Raw genomic sequence first — 23,064 nt, forward strand, 5'->3', positions numbered from 1 at the left:
CCTCCTGCCCCCAATCCCTCCCAGCATCAGAGTCTTTTCCAATGAGTCAACTCTTTGCATGAGGTGGCCAAAGTACTGGAGGTTCAGCTTTAGCATTAGTCCTTCCAATGAGCACCGAGGACTGATCTCCTTTAGAATGAACTGGTTGGATCTCCTTGCAGTCCAAGGGACTCTCAAGAGTCTTCTCCAACACCACAGTTCAGAAGCATCAATTCTTCGGCACTCAGCTTTCTTCACAGTCCAACTCTCATATCCATACATGACCACAGGAAAAACCATAGCCTTGACTAGACGGACCTTTGTTGGCAAAGTAATGTCTCTGCTTCTGAATATGCTATCTAGATTGGTCATAACTTTCCTTCCAAGGAGTAAGCGTCTTTTAATTTCATGGCTGCAGTCACCATCTGCAGTGATTTTAGAGCCCCCCAAAATAAAGTCTGGCACTGTTTCCACTATTTCCCCATCTATTTCCCATGAAGTGATGGGACCAGATGCCATGATCTTCGTTTTCTGAATGTTGAGCTTTAAGCCAACTTTTTCACTCTCCTCTTTCACTTTCATCAAGAGGCTCTGTAGTTCCCCTTCACTTTCTGCCATAAGGGTGGTGTCATCTGCATATCTGAGGTGATATTTCTCCCGGCAATCTTGATTCCAGCTTGTGTTTCTTCCAGTCCAGCGTTTCTCATGATGTACTCTGCATAGAAGTTCAATAAGCAGGGTGACAATATACAGCTTTGACGTACTCCTTTTCCTATTTGGAACCAGTCTGTTGTTCCATGTCAAGTTCTAACTGTTGCTTCCTGACCTGCATACAGATTTCTCAAGAGGCAGGTTAGGTGGTCTGGTATTCCCATCTCTTGAAGAATTTTCCACAGTTTATTGTGATCCACACAATCAAAGGCTTTGGCATAGTCAATAAAGCAGAAATAGATGTTTTTCTGGAACTCCCTTGCTTTTTCCATGATCCAGTGGATGTTGGCAATTTGATCTCTGGTTCCTCTGCCTTTTCTAAAACCAGCTTGAACATCAGGGAGTTCACGGTTCACGTATTGCTGAAGCCTGGCTTGGAGAATTTTGAGCATTACTTTACTAGCATGTGAGATGCGTGCAATTGTGTGGTAGTTTGAGCATTCTTTGGCATTGCCTTTCTTTGGGATTGGAATGAAAACTGACCTTTTCCCGTCCTGTGGCCACTGCTGAGTTTTCCAAATTTGCTGGCATATTGAGTGCAGCACTTTCACAGCATCATCTTTCAGGATTTGAAACAGCTCAACTGGAATTCCATCACCTCCACTAGCTTTGTTCATAGCGATGCTTTCTAGGGCCCACTTGACTTCACATTCCAAGATGTCTGGCTCTAGATGAATGATCACACCATTGTGATTATCCGGGTCGTGAAGATTTTTTTTGTACAGTTCTTCTATGTATTCTTGCCACCTCTTCTTAATATCTTCTGCTTCTGTTTGGTCCATACCATTTCTGTCTTTTATCGAGCCCATCTTTGCATGAAATGTTCCCTTGGTATCCCTAATTTTCTTGAAGAGATCTCTAGTCTTTCCCATTCTGTTCTTTTCCTCTATTTCTTTGCATTGATCGCTGAAGAAGGCTTTCTTATTTCTTCTTGCTATTCTTTGGAACTCTGCATTCAGATGCTTATATCTTTCCTTTTCAATATAAAAGAGACAGTTCAATATAAAATTAAAAGGTAGTTTTAATTTGGATATTCTTAAATATTAAATCTGCCAGATGAATTGGTTATTATGCATCATCTTCCTCCCCCACACAGTCCCTCTTTAGGAGTATTAGTTTTACCTAGTTTATCTAGTTTAGTTTTTATTGTCATTATGACCTGTGGTATTTTTTTTATCTGGTTAAAAGATTACTTGATAAGATACTTCTTTGCTTTGATACTATAATTATACTGAATTCTGTTATTCTCTGGGGAATAAATGTGAAAGTCATGTAATCAAAACTGGATCAGGTCTTCCCCCAAATGTTTCTTTCCACAAAAGAAATCTAGGGAAAATATTCTGAAGATGGAGACTAATGGCTAAAAAAAAATCAACCAATCAATGAAAATAAAAGTGACTTGTTCTTTTCCCAAGTTTTTGTCTTATCCTAAAGGTACACTAGAATGGGAGCAATGCCTCGGCATCTAGCTTGATTGCATTCCTCACTCCATTGAGATAGTAAACCTAAATAAATGTGTACTCAGTTCAGTTTAGTCACTCAGTTGTGTCCAACTCTTTGCGACCCCATGGACTGCAGTATGCCAGGCTTCCCTGTCCATCACCAACTCCCAGAGCTTACTCAAATTCGTGTCCATTGAGTCGGTAATACCATCCAACCATCTTATCCTTTGTTGTCCCCTTCTCCTCCTGCCTTCAATCGTTACCAGCATCAGAGTCTTTTCAAGTGAGTCAGTTCTTCACATTAGGTGGCCAAAGTAGTGGAGTCTCAGCTTCAGTATCAGTCCTTCCAATGAATATTCAGGGCTGATTTCCTTCAAATGTGGATTGAGTTAAGTTAAATTCAGTTTCATTGTTCCTGTTCAGTAATGCTCCTTATCCCCTACTTTCAGTCCTAGCTTTTGAGAATCAATAAATTAATGTTTCTTCTATCTGTTATGTACAGAGAATTCCCATTAATAACTTTGTACATTTTTAAATTCCTTATGGGATCTAAGTAAAAAAAGAGAAAGAAGAAAGAATCATAGGAGACTTGTATGGTGGTTGTGGTGGTAGTTTTTACTTCTTTGACCCTCTCTGGCTAGTGAAGAAAAAAAAAAACCAAGACCTGAGTACCTGCTACAGAGACGGAAGCCACTGTCATGATCTCTTACCCAGAATATAGCAACAGCTTCCTAACCTGCCTTCCTGCTTCCACCCTTGCTCCCTTATTGTCCAGTCTCAGGACACTGCTCTGCTCAGGACCCTGCAGCGTGGCTCCCCAAGGTCACGTTTCTTACACAGGCCTCTCAGGCTCTTCTTGCCCTGGTTGCCAGGACCTCTCTCACCTCTCCTCCTACCTGTTCCGGCCACACAAGCCCCCTTGCTTGTCATGTTTCCTCATTAGAGACTTTGTTCTTCCTGCTTCCACTTCCTCATGTATATTCTTTCCTCAGATATCTGGTTGATCAGTTCACTTCCATCCAGTCTTGCCTCAAATCTTAGTTTGTCAATATAAAGCCTACAATGACTATCTTCTAAAACTTTAACCTGCCCCCCATACACTCCCATACTATTACTTATCCTTATCCTATTACTGTTTTAATTATAAGTGTGGTTGGTTATGCTGCACTAATGATTTAACCCTGAAAACAGCTTAACAACAAAAGCTTCTTTCTCATCTTGTTTCACATCCATTATGGGTCAGCAAACAACTCTGATCCACTTAGAACCTCAGAGACCCGGGGTGAGGGAAGTTTGCCCATCTGGTGATACACCTCAGCATACAGCCTCCAGTATCACACCTGTAGGAAAGAGAGCATTCATAGGATGATTAAAAGTGGCACACGTCACCTTTTTCCCAGTTCATTGGTCAAAACCAGGCACATGGCCCCAGTCTAACTGCAAGAAAAGCACAAGAAATATTTGATGAACATTACTGTTTCAGCTCTGTATGTGTGTGTGTGCGTGCGCGCGTGTGTGCGTGCATACTCAGTTGCTCAATTGTATCTGACTCTGTGACCCTGTGGACTAGTGTCCACCAGGCTCCTCTGTCCATGGAATTTTCCAGGCAAGAATACTGGAGTGAGTTGCCATTTCCTACTCCAGGGGACTGTTTTAGCACCTGTTCCCTTTTTATTTCTCCATAGTACTTATTACTTTTTATTATATAATTTGTATATTCTATATAAAGTATTGTTTATATATTTACATATCATATAATTTGCATATTTTATATTTATTATTAAGTTGCATTTCCTCAGTAAGAATTTAAGCTTATTCTCCTAGAAAACCTCACTACTTACAACTTCTTGGACATAAAGCTTTCTTCATTTGCTCCTACTGTTGGTAATGTCCTCTATCATTTTTACCCTGTGCTCTTTTTTTTCTGTAAAGATTAAATCCTACTCATCTTTTGAATCATACTCAGTTTGGGAGACTTTAAAGGTCCATGCCTTAGACTCCCTCCATCATGGCACTTACCCTCCTTACAGGATTACTTGTCTGACTGCGTCATTAACCAGGTTCCTCATGCATATCAGAAAACATCTGAAGGAATACCTGGAACCTAGAAAAGGATCTATGAGGATCTGAAAAGGACAGTATAAGTAGGATGAAGAGATGACAGAACCAAGAAATATTCAGAAAGTAAACTCAGTAAGACTTCATTGTTGGTTGAATATGAGGGATGGGGAAGAAATCAAGGATAATTCACACTTCCCATTTAGATTAGGATGCTTCCAAATGAAATGGGGAAAATGAGAGGAGGAACAAGACTAGTTGGTAGGGTGATGAGTAGGGTTTGAGGTGTAATGGGTTTAACTCTGTAAGGATCTCAAGTTGGAGATATGTGCAGAGGCTGGCTAAATGGTTCTTAATCCAAGGACATGCATAGGTCTGCAGCATGCTGAGTAGTAGAAGAAAAGGTGAAACTGCCAATAACTACTAAGGCCAGAACCCTTAGTTACACTAATGTTTAAGGAACAATGAGGAATGTTTTCTTGTGTGGAAAACACAGAAAAAAATAGATGGTGAAAGGGGAACGAGAGTGTGATGCTGTCAAAATCAAGGTATTTAGACATTCAAGAAAAAATATTTGGGCCATAGTAAATGCAGTATGAGTGAGCTAAGTTGCTTCAGTTGTGTCCGACTCTTTGTGACCTTATGGACTGTAGCCTGTCATGCTCCTCTATCCATGGGATTCTCCAGGCAAGAATACTGGAAGTGGGTTGCCATGCCCTCCTCCAGGGGATCTTCCCGATCCAGGGATCGAACCTGCATCTCTTAAGTCTCCGGTACTGGCAGGCGAGTTCTTTATCACTAGCACCACCTGGGAAGCCCCTAGAGAAATCAAATCCAAACAACTATGTACTAAATCTTGACCACTCTTGCAGCATTACTTAATTCCTTTCTTTTAACCTCACTTTTTATTGAACCACTTTCAATACTTAATGAATTGGACCATCTTGGCTTCCATTTCATTGGGAAATTTGAAGTAATCAGGCACAAACTGTCTCAAATGTGCCCCCTCTTCTTCATTTACAAACTTAAGACACACCCAACCATCAGTCATTTCCTTCTTCCCTCTAGTATTAGGAGCTTCAAAGTCACCTCTAGTTAGTACTAGAGGTGTGCCATTGATACTGCAGTGAAAGTCAAAGTCGCTCAGTCCTGTCCACCTCTTTGTGACCCCATGGACTATACAGTCCCTAGAATTCTCCAGGCCAGAAGACTGGAGTGGGAAAGACCCCCCTTCCCCTTCTCCAGGGGATCTTCCCAACCCAGGGATCAAACCCAGGTCTCCCGCATTGTAGCCAGATTCTTACCAACTAACTGAGCCACAAGGGAAGCCCAAGAATAGTGGAGTGGGTAGCCTATCCCTTCTCCAGCGGATCTTCCCGACCCAGGAATTGAACCGGGGTCTCCTGCATTGCAGGCAAATTCTTTACCAACTGAGCTCTCAGGGAAGCCCAACTGATAGTAAAAGTCATCTGCATTTTAAGTTTTTTCCCTCTTTATGGCTTCCTGCTTCCAATATCCCACCAAACATTTTCACAATATAGTTGCTATTTGAAATTATTAATGGACAACAAATTACATGATGTTGAATATTGAAGGAAGATGGGGAAATGGCAAATAGCAGTCACTGATGGAAGTGAGAGGGAAATAATGCCTCCTCCCCAGGGAAGCAATGACACTAAGCTGGGCCAGGGTCAGGTACTTTTCCAGAGGCACTTTCATTTTGTAATTATAGTAAAAGTATGTATTTTATTTGTTTTTCTTCTGTAGCAGGCCAGTGATTGAGTCTTTACTGTAGAAGCAAAAATGAGCCAGTTCCCACAATGAAGGTTGTAGAAACATTAGATTTATTTGTTCATTCATGCAAAAGTATTTCTTGAATGTCCGCTATGTGCCATGTTTAGGCTTAGGTGCTGGAAATATAACAGAAAGTAAACACACATACTTCTTGTTCTCCTTGAGTTTTTATCTGCTTGTTTATATTTTACCTGATTTATCTAACTAATTTTACTTTTTTTTTTTTTTCCCTTCAGTATCCTCTCACATATGGACTGATTCTTATTCCCTGCTGGTGTTCTCTAGTTTGCATAAGTAGAATTTACATGGGAATGCACTCCATTCTGGTAAGGAAAACGTTGTGTTCATATTGCTTTGTTTTTTCTAAAATCAACATGCAATTTTATAATTTTTAATCATTTTTAAACTTACTGGAAGCTTAAGTGAGAAAATATAGTTATTGTAAATCTTTTTTTCTTGCAAAAATAGCAACAGGATGTTTTGCAAAGTTTTAAAGTAGTTATAATATATATATTTCATAGAAACAGTTCCCAGAAATCACAAGAACCAAGTATTATTTAGGATAACATTTCTCCCTCCTTCTAGGTTCACTTTTCTCTTCCTATTCATTTTCTTCTATGCTTTTCCTACTGCTGAGTCAAAACTGACAGTGTAAATACAGACACCAAGGAGCATTACTTGTAAGTGAAAACCCAGTGAATAGAAATTAGATGAACAAAGACTGTCCTGGTGCCACTTGTTTTTGAATATTAAACTCTAGTTTTCTTCTTTCCCAACAGTATTTTAGGGCTTACATCAGGGATATTTTATTTTGAGAATGCAATTTAGGTTCAAAAGCAGCGGCACAGGAACCCTCTATCTTTCAGCTATACCTACTCACTTCCCTTCTTGTTCATCTGATTGACATTCGCTAATTCTGGCCCGCACCATCTCTAACTAGGGTACTGCAGCAGCTTCTTAGTTAGTAGCTCCACTTCAGGTGTGACACAGCTCCATTCAGTGTTTAGCCTCCTATTGTAGTTTACTGTTCAAAACACAAGTATGATGCTATATTGAATGACCTATGTTTGCTCAACTGTGAAGGGTGTTTCTTATCTTCACATTGTTAGGAATGCTGTAACCTCCACATGGAATGCTGTTTTCACTTTCTTTGCCTAACTATCAAATCCATTGTTCATGACTCACCAGAAAATATTATCCCCTAAAGCCTTGTTACCTTCTCCATCTTTCCTTTCTCAAGACTGGTTAGGTGGCCTTTCTCCCAGAACATCTTGAGCATAATTCTGGCATAGCACTTATGCTGAATTGCAGTTGTTTTTTTATTTATCTGTCATCCCCACTAGACAACAAGCAATATGAGAAAAATAACTCTACCTTCACATATAGTGTGGTGTCTCTTAGAACACTCTGTGAAGGTATTATGTATTATAGATAAAGAATCAGAACAAAGATGGAGAGAGAGGGACGAATTCACGGAATCCAAAAATTTATAAAGGGTTATATCAAATTTTTCTTGTCCTTAACAAATGAACACTTTTAGAATTTTCTACTCAAAAATATCTCATTTCATAGCTGAAAAATAACTGGATTTCTGTTTCCTTCTCAGATTACTTACCTCCAGCAGCTGCCCCTTCACTAGTAAATTTACCAAAGTCCCAAATGCTATGTTAGGAAGCAAACTATTTGTGTTTTATTTTTTATAATTATTTATATTAATGCAAATTATGAATTGACATAATTTTATCTTTCTGACTAGTCTGTAATAATTTTATAACAGATCAATTATCACCTTTTTATATCAAATCTAATATTAGTCACAAGAAAATGTTTTCCATCTCTGTGCCTCATTAGTTATTCTCTTCTACTCCCAATTAACAATATTGCACCTGAAAAACTACCAAAAGATTATGAACTAAGAATGATAATATTATCCCTAGATTCATTATCATCATAAAAGAGGAATTAGAATCTTACTATATTGACTATATCATCTCAAACACGCTATTGCCCAAAGGAAATATATAGTGGATTGATTATCCAGCTGAGTTCAGTTTATGTTTTTGATACTGGATAACATCTGTTCTTGAATCAACTGAAGTAAAAACAATACTGATGTATTATTAAATTCTAAGTCTGATAACCTAGTCTTTTTTTTTTTCTTGTTCTTTTGGCCATAATGCATGACTTGCAGGATCTTAGTTCCCAGACCAGGGATTGAACCTGGGCCTGGGCAGTGAAAGCATGGAGTCCTTATCACTGGATCACCAGGGAACTCCCCAGCCAGCATCATTTAGTTAATCAAAAGCACCCTGTCCCATAGAATATCTTTATCAGTTTTATTCTGAAGCTACTCAATTTTATTATGTGTATTATTACAAGTTGTTTCTCTTTTTCAAAAGTAAAATCACAGATGACTTGCAAGCATTGTAAATTATGTTCCTGTGTTACAGCGTTTATTAACATTAAGAAGAAAGTTCTAGTAATGTAGTCTAAATAATTTATAAGGAACACTTTATTCAGTATTTCCCGTATGCTTTGTTTTTATTATTACAACACAAAGAGCAACACTTAATTTATTTTTAATGCCTACTTTACTGAATAGCTTCCCAGATGATGCAGTAGTAAAGAATCCTCCTGCCAATGCAGAGACACGGGTTTAGTCCCAGGGTTGGGAAGATCCCCTGGAGAAGGAAATGGCAATCTACTCCAGTATTCTTGCCTGGAAAATATCCATGGACAGAGGAGCCTGGCAGGCAATAGTCCATGGGGTCGAAAGAGTTGGACATGACTGAGCAACTGAGCATGCACACACTTTCCTAAATACATCTCCTTAATCTCTAGAAAAGTAGAGCTACTTCCTCATTTTCCCTTTATTTTCTGTCAGACCTAGCTCTGAAAATGTCTTAAAACACAAGCCATTTAAAAATTACCAGACTAAGTACTTGTCAGATTACTAGTTTACTTCTACATTAGTAAAATTGTGAATATTTTATAATTACATTTACCTAAAATTGTACTAAAAGTTTGTCTATATGTGGAAAGTTTTTTTAGAAAAGTATTATGAGATCCTCAAGTAGCATGTACCTCCAAAACACATTTTTATAAGAATCAAACTAATCAAATAACAGCAAAAGTCCTGAAAACATGTTATAGAGAAAGATCCAGAACAGTAAACACTAAGAGTTTTAATAGTAGTTCTTTCTGAGTAATAATTACTTGTTATTTTTATCCATATTTTCTAGATTTTCTATACTGAACATGTATTAAATTTGAATTTTAAAGATAAAAATTTCAAAATACACCCTTATTAGTTGTTTATAATGAAGAATGATTCATTCCAGTAATATATTTTGTTGTTAGAAAACCTGTTGGCATCACTGACATGTTGAATTAGAATAAGGACACCTGAAATAAAAACAACACTAGGAGCGGACAGAAGTCTTGAATTCTAGTCTCAGCCAATCACTAGCCTCTCTAGTTCTATATACTAATTGGGAGAAATGAAAAGAAGGCAATTCCAGATTTGATATGTGATAAATCTTTATTAAATTTATGGTATTTGATATCCTCTACCATAAATTTGATAACTGTGAATATTCCATTCATATGTTTAATTATTAACTTTTACAGCAGATTTGTTATCTATAATTAAAGTATCTAAAGTTACTTGCTTTCTTTTTGGAAAATTTGCTACTTTGAGTTCTTTGTTACCTTTAACATCAACTTTTCTTTATTGCATATTTTGTGCTGTAACGCTTAAAATCACTTAGTTACACAGTTTAATGTTGTACATTAAATTGGTATCACAGTGACAGCCACCGTGTTTATGTCCTGAATTCAGTCATTCTTCTTTTTGGTTCTGTAGCATGGAAATTAAATATGCCCTTTTTATCCAGGGTGATATCATAAATAATTAATGACAATTAGAAAAGGAGGCAGATTTGTATAGAGTCTTACATTAATTAAATTTAATATTTATAGAGCTATACAAAAACAGTAGAGGACAAGATTGGATGTTTTATGTCATCCTGAAATATACTTCTAAAAATATAATTGCTATCATATATATCTAAAGATATCATGTTAATCAACAAGAAAAAGAAAATCCAAAGTAACAGTTGCCCTAAGAGACAAATATATCTTGCATATAAAAGGAATAGCCCATGGACTTATGAAATAATGCTTAATAATCACGGAAATGCAGATTAAACATCAAGAAATACCAGCAACTGATGGGACCTGAATTTCTGTAAACATTTTGGAGATTATTTTATTGGCTTATAAAATTGAACATGCACATATACTTTGATTCTGCCTTTCCATTCCTAGGCACATGTCCTGGGAAAAGTTTTGTAGACCCATACAGGGAACATCAAAAGAAAGAATATAGTAGCGTTGTTTAAGTTCCTGGTTGGTTTAAAAGTATATACCAATGAAGAAAGCATTCAAGCTCAGCCGTAACCAATGAACTAATCCAAAACCTGAAAACAACCTGAGTGACTGTCAGTGGGAAAAATAGATAAATAAGTTATATAATCACACAAAATATTACATACTTGGGAAAGTGAATGACCTATAAACCACATATGATGAATGAATCTTAAGAGTTTAATGTTAAGTGTGAAGAGCAAATCAGAGGAGACTACATATTGCCTAACATTTTTATAAAGCTCAGAAAGAAGCAACACTTGGTAATATTTTGTTTGGAGATATGTGATAAACAGTTTTTATTTATATTTTTAATTGGGGTGTAATTGTTTTACAATGTTGTGTTAGTTTCTGCTGTACAGCAAAGTAAATCAGCTGTAAGTATACATATATCCTCTCCCTCTTGAGCCTCCTTCCCACCCCACCCAGAATCCCACTGCTCTAAGTCATCACAGCACTGAGCTGAGCTCCCTGTGCTCAACAGCAGCTTCCCACTAGCTATCTGTTTGACACATGACCTGACCTGCCTCTTGAGAAATCTGTATGCAGGTCAGGAAGCAACAGTTAGAACTGGACATGGAACAACAGACTGGTTCCAAATAGGAAAAGGAGTACGTCAAGGCTGTATATTGTCACCCTGCTTATTTAACTTATATGCAGAGTACATCATGAGAAATGCGGGGCTGGAGGAAGCACAATCTGGAATCAAGATTGCCGGGAGAAATATCAATCACCTCAGATATGCAGATGACACCACCCTTACGGCAGAAAGCAAAGAGGAACTAAAAAGCCTGTTGATAAAAGTGAAAGAGGAGAGTGAAAAAGTTGGCTTAAAGTTCAACGTTCAGAAAACAAAGATCATGGCATCTGGTCCCATCACTTCATGGGAAATAGATGGGGAAACAGTGGAAACAGTGTCAGACTTTATTTTTGGGGGCTCCAAAATCACTGCAGATGGTGACTGCAGCCATGAAATTAAAAGATGCTTACTCCTTGGAAGAAAAGTCATGACCAACCTAGATAGCATATTCAAAAGCAGAGACATTACTTTGCCGACTAAGGTCCATCTAGTTGAGGCTATGGTTTTTCCAGTAGTCATGTATGGATGTGAGAGTTGGACTGTGAAGAAGGCTGAGCACCGAAGAATCGATGCTTTTGAACTGTGGTGTTGGAGAAGACTCTTGAGAGTCCCTTGGACTGCAAGGAGATCCAACCAGTCCATTCTGAAGGAGATCAACCCTGGGATTTCTTTGGAAGGACTGATGCTAAAGCTGAACCTCCAGTACTTTGGCCACCTCATGTGAAGAGTTGACTCATTGGAAAAGACCCTGATGCTGGGAGGGATTGGGGGCAGGAGGAGAAGGGGACGACAGAGGATGAGATGGCTGGATGGCATCACTGACTCGATGGACATGAATCTGAGTGAACTCCGGGAGATGGTGATGGACAGGGAGGCCTGGCGTGCTGCGATTCATGGGGTCGCAAAGAGTCAGACACGACTGAGCGACTGAACTAAATGTATATATGTCAGTCCTACTCAAAGCAGGTATCTGTTCAGTCAGTACTCAGGTTTATGCAGAGTGATAGAACTATTAACCAGCATACCAATAGATTCAAAGTACTTTTTATAATTTCAAGTACACTCTATGTATCTGATTTCTATGTACCAAATGTTACATTATAACAATAATAAAAAATCTTAGGACAGAAAAACATTAAGCCACTACTCTGTTGCTTAACTGTATTGGATGCTATTGAGAAGTAATCATTGTTTTCGGCAGCATAAAGGTCACTGCCGCTGCTGCTAAGTCACTTCAGTCGTGTCCGACTCTGCGACCCCATAGACGGCAGCCCACCAGGCTCCCCCGTCCCTGGGACTCTCCAGGCAAGAACACTGGAGTGGGTTGCCATGTCCTTCTCCAAGGCATGAAAGTGAAAAGTGAAAGGGAAGTCGCTCAGCCGTGTCTGACTCTTCGCGACCCCATGGACTGCAGCCTACCAGGCTCCTCTGTCCATGGGGTTTTCCAGGCAAGAGTACTGGAGTCGGGTGCCAAAGGTCACTAGTATCTATGAAAAGAGGGGTTTCAATGCAGTGATGAGTTTAGGAAAAAATAAGGAAGTGTGGAAGTGGAGACAGTGAATGTATGCGATTGTTTTGGATAAATTTTTCAGTGATAGTTAATCCCAGGGTTTGGTTTTGTTTAAGATGAAAATTTTGGAATAGTTTTGTTCATGTCAAGAATGATTTGGAAAGAAAGATTCTTTTAATACCAGCTTTATTTCCTCCAGTAAACCATCTCCTGTCACACATAAAAGTAGATGTCATTTTTTGATCCCCTTTGCTTCTCTCTTAGATTCAGATGATCACTAAGTCCAAGTTAGTCAACTCTAATTTTAAAGTATTTTACTGAATCCATCTACATATGTCTCTGTATGGACCACGTCTAGAGTGAGTTCCTGTAGTAGCCTCTCACTTGTGTCTCTAGTGGTGTCCTGTCTTCCCTACTTTACCCCTATAATCTATTCTCTACACAGTGGGTGGAGTGAGTGTTCTTTTATAAACATCGATCAGATTTTATTACACTCCTACTTGGGAATCTTTCTATCAGGCCTCCTGTCGCTTTTGAAATAAAGTGTGAAGTTCTTACCTAACCTACAAGGGCCCTCCCTACGTGATTTGACCTCTGCCTGTCTCTTGGATCTCATGGCACATCTCTCTTTCTTACTGTTTGAGGCACACTGGATTTCTCTCAGTTCCTTGAACTCACTAGGTTCTTTTCTGCCTCAGTACCTTGGCACTTGGTTATTTCTTCTACCTGGGACACTTTTCCTTAGGTCTAAAGATAGGGCTGACTCTTTTTTGGAATCAGATCTCTGCTCAAGTGTCACCTCCTTAGACAGGTTTCCCTAATATCTCTTAATAGGGCCTATCCCATCGTCTAATTTTAGTTTCTTTATAATAACCCAAAATGGTAATATTTATCTACTTTTTACTTACATGATTATTATCAGTCATCCCCACTAAATGTAAGCTCTATGGCAGTAGGTATCTTCTCAGTTTTTAAGCAATATATCCCGCATTGTAGGCAGACGCTTTTACCGTCTGAGCCACCAGGGAAGTTAATATATCCTTAGCCCCTAAAATAGTGTCAGGCACATGTAGATACTCAATAAGTATTTGTTTAGTGAATTAAGAAAAAATAGGCTTTGTATCCTCTTTAGTCATGGCAATAATTATGTGTTTAGGTGTGTAATTATTAAATACATGAAGATGAAGTCTTAAAATAAGTCTGGTTGATCCTTGAACAACTTTGATGTCAATGTAGTCAAAAATCCACCAACAATTATAGTGTGCCCTTCATATACTTGGTTCCTCCATATCCACAGTTTCTTCATATCAGGGCTTCTGCATCCTCAGATTAACCAACCAGGGATCATGTAGCACTGTACTACTGTTTACTGCTGGAAAGAATCAGCTTAGTGGATCCACACAGTTCAAATCCGGGTAGTTCAAGGGTCAGCTAGCTGTATATTGATTTTCTCAGAAATCACAACTACATACTTTAAGCTAGTTTATTGTTCAGGATTTGAATATAAATTTGTGTATAGCATATCTATATTAACTTATAAAAGGGCAGAACTATAAAAACATAATCATTTTATTATTATCAATAAATCTTTTTCTTGTAATGGTTTTAGTACCTACCATATATTATATAAAGTTTAATAATGTAACATTTTAAAGTGTATGTTAACATTTGAAATGTGAAATATGTACTTATTTCTTTAAATGCCAAACATAAATATACTAAACAACTGTGCTTTTTTCTTTTCTCAGGATGTTATTGCTGGATTCCTATATACCATTTTAATCTTGGTTATCTTCTATCCATTTGTGGATGTGATTGACAACTTCAACCAAACTCACAGATATGCTCCATTAATCATCATCGGGCTTCATTTAGCCTTGGGGATCTTTTCTTTCACTCTTGACACCTGGAGCACATCCCGGGGAGACACAGCTGAGATTCTGGGAAGTGGTGCAGGGATTGCATGTGGGTCTCATTTTACCTATAAAATGGGTCTACTCTTAGATCCTCCTCTGGATATATTACCTTTAGCTAGGCACTCCATTTCAATGACTCTGTTTGGAAAAGCCATATTGCGGATATTCATAGGGATGTTATTTGTACTAGTCGTCAGAGATATAATGAAAAGAATCACTATTCCTTTAGCCTGTAAAATCTTCAGTATACCTTGTGATGATGTTCGAAAAGCAAGGCAGCACATGGAAGTTGAACTTCCTTATCGGTATATCACCTATGGAATGGTTGGTTTCTCCATCACATTTTTGGTTCCTTACATATTTTTCTTTATTGGTATCTCTTGATGGAGAAATACTGTTTATGATAAGAAAGAAGGGCATCAGTTACTGATATCTAAAAACCATATTCTAGTTAAAAGCCAAATCAGAGTTAGGCTTTTGCAGGAATTTAACTTAAATAATTATTTAAGTAAATTCTTAAAGAGTCAGTGCATTTTATCACTGCACATCCAGTTATTGTTTTAGGTAAGCTGAGCTATTACAACACTGAGAAAATGATAAATACCATTTGGAATGTTCATGTAATATTTGGAGAGTTTTGTGCTGTTACGGATTCAAGTTATATAATATATATTAAGGAACATAATATCAAATTATGTATCTAATATATATTATATATAAAATAATATACCTAAGTTTTTTTGAACCATGGGGGTGTATTATAAAATCAATAATAATATGCAAACAGTTGTGCCTGTGTATTTGGATTTAATACAGGTATGTTATTAACTGATTAATTTTAATTTACAATGGGAACCATTTCCTAATCTAATTGCATAATTACTAGACCAGAATTCATATGTTACCACATATTAATTTACTGCCTCTTTTTACACTGCCATCATCTTTCATGTTATCCATGATATTGAACATAGGAGGCATTTTTAATGGACCAAATTTTCCCAAAAATTAGTTTTTGAATTCCTTTTTTTGTTTGTTTTCCAGTTGTGTGCACTGTGTTGAATGTATTTTATTTGCAGTTGTTCTGGACATTAGTTTAATAAGTCAGGTACTGAATTTTATTGCTTGCTAATTGTGCCTTTCTGTTGCTGAATTAAGAAATGCCATGTATACTGTGATATAAAAATAAGGCTAACTTTATCTTAAGTTACATATAATCAGACAAATATTTTTAAAAATATCTGTCAAGCTAACAGGGCTAGAGGTAAACCACCTTCAATTCTTTAGCCTTTGTTTAGAAAGAAACGTGGAATGGGCTAAATTTTCTCACTAATTTATTGGGAACCTAAATGGATAAATATTCCATTTTTATAGGTATTTTTCTGTGCATTGTAAGTTATAGGAACAAGATATATTTTTTGTACATTGTCTTGATCGTTTATACTACAGGTAGATAATTCCAATGAATGGAAATGTAATTGAACTTTATAGATGGGACAATGCACATGTTTCATATATAAACAAACCATTTTTCTAAATTATTTGGAAGGGATTGGATTTAGCAGTGTTAACTTTTAATAGCCATTTAGTAGCTACTTAATGGTTAATTATAAAATTTAAAAGTGTCAGAGTTTTAGATCTTATTTTTTTCAACCTTTTATTGTTTTCACAGTGGAAGATTTGAGTATAAATATTAAACTATTCTTTATTCTGTCCGTGCCTTTATATTTTCAAGTGTAATTGTAATTAGGTTAACATTAAATTTATTTGTATTAAGTTTTTCATAAAGAGAATTAACTTTCCATGTAAATGAGCATCGGGTATGGAATTACTGACTTAGTGCAATATCTGTCTGATTATCCAGAGATAGCAACTTAAGATGTTTCTATTTTGGGCAACATAACTATTTGAGCTCATATTTTTATAACTCTGATTGAGAATTTAAAGACATGGTAATTTTTGACAATAGTGTGTCTGATAATTGTAAGTAAAGTAACTAAATTTACAGCCTTTACCTATTAGTTAACAGAAAACCAAGGCACTTAGAAAGATACTGGTACGTTGGAAAATGCGCAAAGAACTTTTCTTTCAAAATGTGTTTACTGAATTGAATTTTAGGGACTGTTTCCTATAATTTGGGTCTATGCTCTCATTAATTTTTATATCTAGCTTAAAAGTATTTGAAAATATTCCATTTCTTTGTGATTTATTATTTTCTGTCCTATGGTAGTTCCATGCTAAATGTATTTTAAAATAAAAGCCAAATTCAAGATTGGAGGGTGTTTTGCTTGCCTTCTATGCATTTGTTTCTGTATCTCCTGGTAGAAATGTATGAAATGTATCCAGTATTTTCATTCTAGCGGTCTTTTCCTGTGAAGCATCTCATTCAGTGTAAGCACTGGTTTTAGTAATAGAAAACACTGAAGAAATTCTTTATGGTTCATACTGACTTTGGGCTCTATGTATGATCATTCTGACATTGAACTTTCAGTGAAAATTTTCATAACTTTATTTTTAAAACTTATGCCTAAAACATGTTTCAATAAAACCCATGATTAAGTATTGCAGGTATTTAGTTGACTGCTAATCCATTAATTCAGGCTCATAATACTAGGAACAGGTACCTTTTCAAGCAGAATAAACATATGAACACTTCATTTTTAAATTATGAACTGTCATAACATGAATTGTAAAAACTAGGGCTGCCCATAGGTTTTTACAATCTAATTTTAAAAACCTAATATAAAGTGGTACTACTATAGTAGATTTACATTAATTTTATTAGCTTTCTTTATAAGTAGTTTATTAAATGTATCTTTCAAAGAATATAAATATTAATTCAGTGATGTGAGTATAATTTAAAGCAAATTTTCATAAAATGTTTGATATTTCATAGAATGTTTTTGAGTGTTTTAGTAAATAAGTACTTAAATGTTTTTAATTTTGTAATCACAGAATTTTATGTGGCAAAGACTTTTGATTACTAAAGCAATTTTATTCTTGTTAGCAAAGAATATTTACTCTTAAAATTAAAACCAGCTGTTTAATCTGGACATCAGTAAGGGTCAATTTTAAAAATTCAACTTTATAGTTGAATTAGTTCCTCTGAAAGGAGTTTTTGTTGTTTGCTGTGGAGATTATTTTGAGAAAGGGCAGCAGCAATGGTTTGAGAAAAGAGTAATTGGATGTAGTGAATGTTACTGTGTTATTTTGTTAAATTTTGGTCATGTTCTTCCAGGTTTTGCTCTTGTATATAAGTTAAAAAGAAGACTTTTAAACTTGAATTTTAAGTAACTTTTACAGTTGAATTTTAATGGTGGTTACATAAGCTATACGCCTAATCCTTCTCCAGGGAATCTTCCCGACCAGGAATCCAACTGGGGTCTCCTACATTGCAGGCAGATTCTTTACCAGCTGAGCTACCAGGAAAACCCTGAAGCTATAAATAGCACAATTTAAAAAAGTTTCAACATGCTAACTACAAAGGACATTTTAGAATGCTCTTCATTTTTAAGCATACGAGACCACTTCAAATTTTATAAACAAAGCATTCCACACCTTCCTTGTGAGACATACATGAGGGAAAATTCAAAGAAAAATAAAATAAAATTTTTAATAAAAATGTTTACAGAAATGCTAACTTTTTAACCTCAGCTAGCTGGTATTTCCTAATTTGTTCTTTTTTCCTTTCACCATGTTTTGTCTTGGTGTATTTCCCATGGATGTTTAAAAAGCCCAGCTCCTACTACTGTAATCAGATGTGACAGGAATCTAATGGGTAATTTTAGGAGTGTTTTCCTGTCAGTTTCTGAAAGCCAGATGAACTCTAAGATTGCTTTCTGACCTGTACTAACAGACTGTATCATGTTGTCTACAGCATCATTGGGTTTATTTTCAGTCTCAAATGTCAGAGTTCATTATCTCAGCTTTTAAAAATTCATACATTTACTATTATGCTGTTTGCAATATTTGTTTGATTTAATAAATATTTTTAAAATTTCTTTTGTTACATAATGACATTTTCTTATGAGATGTAAAATGGATTCTTTTAAAAAATAGTTACTACAGTAATATTACCTCATGTTGCATGAATGCCCAGTTTCTAGATAGGTATGTGCATTTTCCAGGCAAAAAATTTCATAAGTTTTCATCAGCTTTTCAGAGAGATTGGTGATCTAAAAAAGTTTAAAAATATGTAACAGTCTACATTTTACTTCTTGTTCTGTTTTAAAGGTTTATGTTGTAAATAAATGCTTCCAATTCATCTAGTAAGAATTTTGTCACTTTTCATGCAAATATTTAAAGGATAATGATTTAGAGTCTTGAAATGTTTTGCATGTAATTACTACAATACCTCATTGTATAGAATAGAATGTGATTTGTATCCAGATAAGTTTTAAGATGTATTTTCTTTCGAGTTAAAATAAAATCTGAGAAGAAAATATTCTGTATATGTGGGGATATAACTTTAGTGTCCAGTAATAAGCTATATAAATATGTTCTTGAGAATGTCACTTTGTACAGTTTGATGTTTAATCTTTCACATAACCAACTAATTCACAATCTGTAATTTTTATAATTAAGGTGATATTTACAATCAAAATGTAGATGAGATACAGTTGGGGCTTAAATGTAAATTTTTTAACTTAAGCACTCCCCTTGCAGAGTCTATAGGCCTTCATGTGTTCTGCAACAAGGACTGCCTCCCAGGGGATGTGCTGGGATTTCTAGACATGCTCTGGGAGGGAACGTTGTGTTCTTCAATTTATTTCCTAACCTACTATGCTTGAGACCGGACTTCCTTCTGTAGGTTGAAGTCAGAAACTATCACACATCTAAACAACCGCAGCTGCTTGAGACATGGTTTATAAGGGTGAGTGTAGGAAGGGGTTTGCTAGTAATCAGAATTGTTGTTCATTTGCTAACTCGCTTCTGACACTTTGCAACAAACCACTCCGGTATCCTTGCCGCAAGAACCCCATAAACAGTATAAAAACGCAAAAAGAATCAGAGAGACACAGTCAATATGTTCTGGACCTGTCAGGTAATCCACAGTACACCCATTGAGCACCTCAGTTTTCTGATTCAACATTATTTTTCCAGAGAGCTCTTGGCTTCCTCATTAGAACTGTATATGTGTGTCTGTTACTTATTTTAAAAGGAAGTAATAGCTATATTGTCTTATTTTTACCTTACAATTAGCCCTCAAACATGTTAGTAGACAGCACAGATCTGTAAGGGTAACCATTCCATATTATTCACTTGAAACTCATTAAAAGAAAATTTTGGTGACTTTTCCATGATATGGTTTCGTCACTAGAATAGAAAGATTATAGAATTTTGTTTAGGGAGCTTTAAGGTGTTCCATGTCACAGTTGGTTCAGTTCAGTTCAGTCGCTCAGTCATGTCTGGCTCTTTGTGACCCCATGGACTGCGGCATGCCAGGCCTCCCTGTCCATCACCAACTCTAGCAGTTTACTCAAACTCATGGCCATTGAGTCGGTGATGCCATCCAACCGTCTCATCCTCTGTTGTTCCCTTCTCAGCTTGCCATCGATCTTTCCAAGCATCAGGGTCTTTTCAAATGAGTCAGCCCTTCACATCAGGTGGCCAAAGTACTGGAGTTTCAGCTTCAACATCAATCCTTCCAATGTACATTCAGGACTGATTTCCTTTAGGATGGACTGGTTGGATCTCCTTGCAGTCCAGGGGACTCTCAAGAGTCTTCTCCAGCACCACTGTTCAAAAGCATCAATTCTTCAGCACTCAGCTTTATTTATAGTCCAACTCTCACAACCATACATGACCACTGGAAAAACCATAGCCTGACAAGACAGACCTTTGTTGGCAAAGTAATGTCTCTGCTTTTTTAATATGCTGATAGGTTGGTCATAACGTTCCTTCCAAGGAGTAAGTGTCTTAATTTCATGGCTGAAGTCACCACCTGCAGTGATTTTGGAGCCCCAAAAAATAAAAGTTAGCCACTGTTTCCACTGTTTCTCCATCTATTTGCCATGAAATGATGGGACCGGATGCTGTGATCTTCGTTTTCTGAATGTTGAGCTTTAAGCCAACTTTTTCACTCTCCTCTTTCACTTTCATCAAGAGGCTCTGTAGTACCTCTTCACTTTCTGCCATAAGGGTGGTGTCATCTGCATATCTGAGGTGATTGATATTTCTCCCAGTAATCTTGATTCCAGCTTGTGTTTCCTCCAGCCCAGCGTTTCTCATGATGTACTCTGCACATAAGTTAAATAAGCAGGGTGACAATATACAGCCTTGCCGTACTCCTTTTCTTATTTGGAACCAGTCTGTTGTTCCATGTGCAGTTCTAACTGTTGTTTCCTGACCTGCATACAGGTTTCTCAAGAGGCAGGTCAGGTGGCCTGACATTCCCATCTCTTTCAGGATTTTCCACAGTTTATTGTGATCCACATAGGCAAAGGCTTTGGCATAGTCAAGAAACCAGACATAGATGTTTTTCTGAAACTTGCTTTTTGGATGATCCAGCGGATGTTGGCAATTTGATCTCTGGTTCCTCTGCCTTTTCTAAAACCATCTTGAACATCTCAAAGTTCATGATTCACGTATTGCTGAAGCCTGGCTTGGATAATTTCAAGCATTACTTACTAGCGTGTGAGATGAGTGCAGTTTTGCGGTAGTTTGAGCATTCTTTGGCATTGCCTTTCTTAGGGATTGGAATGAAAACTGACCTTTTCCAGTCTTGTGGCCACTGCTGAGTTTTCCCAATTTGCTGGCATATTGAGTGCAGCATTTTCACAGCATCATCTTCAGGATTTGAAACAGCTCAACTGGAATTCGATCACCTCCACTAGCTTTGTTCGTAGTGATGCTTCCTAAGGCCTACTTGACTTCACATTCCAGGATATCTGGCTCTAGATAAGTGATCACACCATCGTGATTATCTGGGTCATGAAGGTTTTTTTGTACAGTTCTTCTGGGTATTCTTGCCACCTCTCCTTAATATCTTCTGCTTCTGTTAGGTCCTTACCATTTCTGTCCTTTATCGAGCCCATCTTTGCATGAAATATTCTCTTGGTATCTCTAATTTTCTTGAAGAGATCTCTAGTCTTTCCCATTCTGTTGTTTTCCTCTATTTCTTTGCACTGAAGGCTTTCTTATCTCTTCTTGCTATTTTTTGGAACTCTGCATTAAAATGGGTAGATCTTCCTTTTCTCCTTTACTTTTGGCCTCTTTTTCTTTTCACAAGCTATTTGTAAGGCCTCCTCAGACAACCATTTTGCTTTGTAGCATTTCTTTTTCTTGGGCATGGTCTTGATCCTTGTTTCCCGTACAATGTCACGGACCTCCATCCATAGTTCATCAGGGATTCTGTCTATCAGACCTAGTCCCTTAAATCTATTTCTCACTTCTACTGTATAATCATAAGGGATTTGATTTAGGTCATACCTGAATGGTCTAGTGGTTTTCCCTACTTTCTTCAATTTCAGTCTGAATTTGGCAATAAGGAGTTCATGATCTGAGCCACAGTCAGCTCCCGGTCTTGTTTTTGCTGAATGTATAGCGCTTCTCCATCTTTGGGTGCAAAGAATAGAATCAATCTGATTTCAGTATTGACCATCTGATAATGTCCATGTGTAGAGTCTTCTCTTGTGTTGTTGGAAGAGGGTGTTTGCTATGACCAGTGCATTCTCTTGGCAGAACTCTATTACCCTTTGCCCTGCTTCATTCTGTACTCCCAGGCCAAATTTGCCTGTTATTCCAGGTGTTTCTTGACTTCATACTTTTGCATTCCAGTCCCCTATCATGAAAAGGACATCTTTTTTGGGTGTTAATTCTAGAAGGTCTTGCAGGTCTTCAGAGAACAGTTCAACTTCAGCTTCTTCAGCATTACTGGTCAGGGCATCAACTTGGATTACCATGATGTTGAATGGTTTGCCTTGGAGACGAACAGAGATCATTCTGTAGTGAGACTGCATCCAAGTACTGCATTTCGGACTCTTGTTGATTATGATGGCTACTCCCTTTCTTCTATGGGATTCTTGCCCACAGTAGTAGATATAATGGTCATCTGAGTTAAATTCACCCATTCCAGTCCATTTTAGTTCACTGATTCCTAGAATGTCGACCTTCACTCTTGCCATCTCGTGTTTGATCACTTCCAATTTGCCTTGATTCATGGACTTAAGATTCCAGGTTCCTATGCAGTATTGCTCTTTACAGCATCAGACTTTGTTTCTATCACCAGTCACATCCACAACTGGATGCTTTTTTTGCTTTGGCTCCATCTCTTCATTCTTTTTGGAGTTATTTCCCCACTGTTCTCCAGTAGTATATTGGGCACCTACTGACCTGGGGAGTTCGTCTTTCAGTGTCCTGTCTTTTTGCCTTTTCATACTGTTCATGGGGTTCTCAAGGCAGGAATACTGAAGTGGTTTGCCATTCCCTTCTCCAGTGGACTACATTTTGTCAGAACTCTCCACCATGACCCGTCCGTCTTGGGTGGTCCTACACGGCATGGCTTATAGTTTCATTGAGTTAGACAAGTCCATGTGATTAGATTGGTTAGTTTTCTGTGATTGTGGTTTTCAGTCTGTCTGCCCTCTGATGGAGGATAAAGTGAAGTCTCAGTCGTGTCCAACTCTTTGTACCTGTACCTTCCAG

The 23,064-nt window shown here is 37.2% G+C and overlaps 1 protein-coding gene across 1 annotated transcript in view; it reads left to right on the top strand.

Annotated features, from left to right (window-relative positions):
* SGPP1 (sphingosine-1-phosphate phosphatase 1) overlaps window positions 1-16,444 on the top strand; it is a 42,606-nt gene extending 26,162 nt beyond the window's left edge. The window contains exons 2-3 of the mRNA XM_040226281.1: window positions 6,221-6,310; window positions 14,251-16,444. Of these exons, the coding sequence (XP_040082215.1) occupies window positions 6,221-6,310; window positions 14,251-14,802 (642 nt within the window). The 3' untranslated portion in view covers window positions 14,803-16,444. The remainder of the gene's footprint in view (window positions 1-6,220; window positions 6,311-14,250) is intronic.
* Window positions 16,445-23,064: the final 6,620 nt, after the last annotated feature.

Source organism: Oryx dammah, unplaced genomic scaffold, assembly GCF_014754425.2.
Source record: "Oryx dammah isolate SB20612 unplaced genomic scaffold, SCBI_Odam_1.1 HiC_scaffold_26, whole genome shotgun sequence".
Lineage (NCBI taxonomy): Eukaryota > Metazoa > Chordata > Mammalia > Artiodactyla > Bovidae > Oryx > Oryx dammah.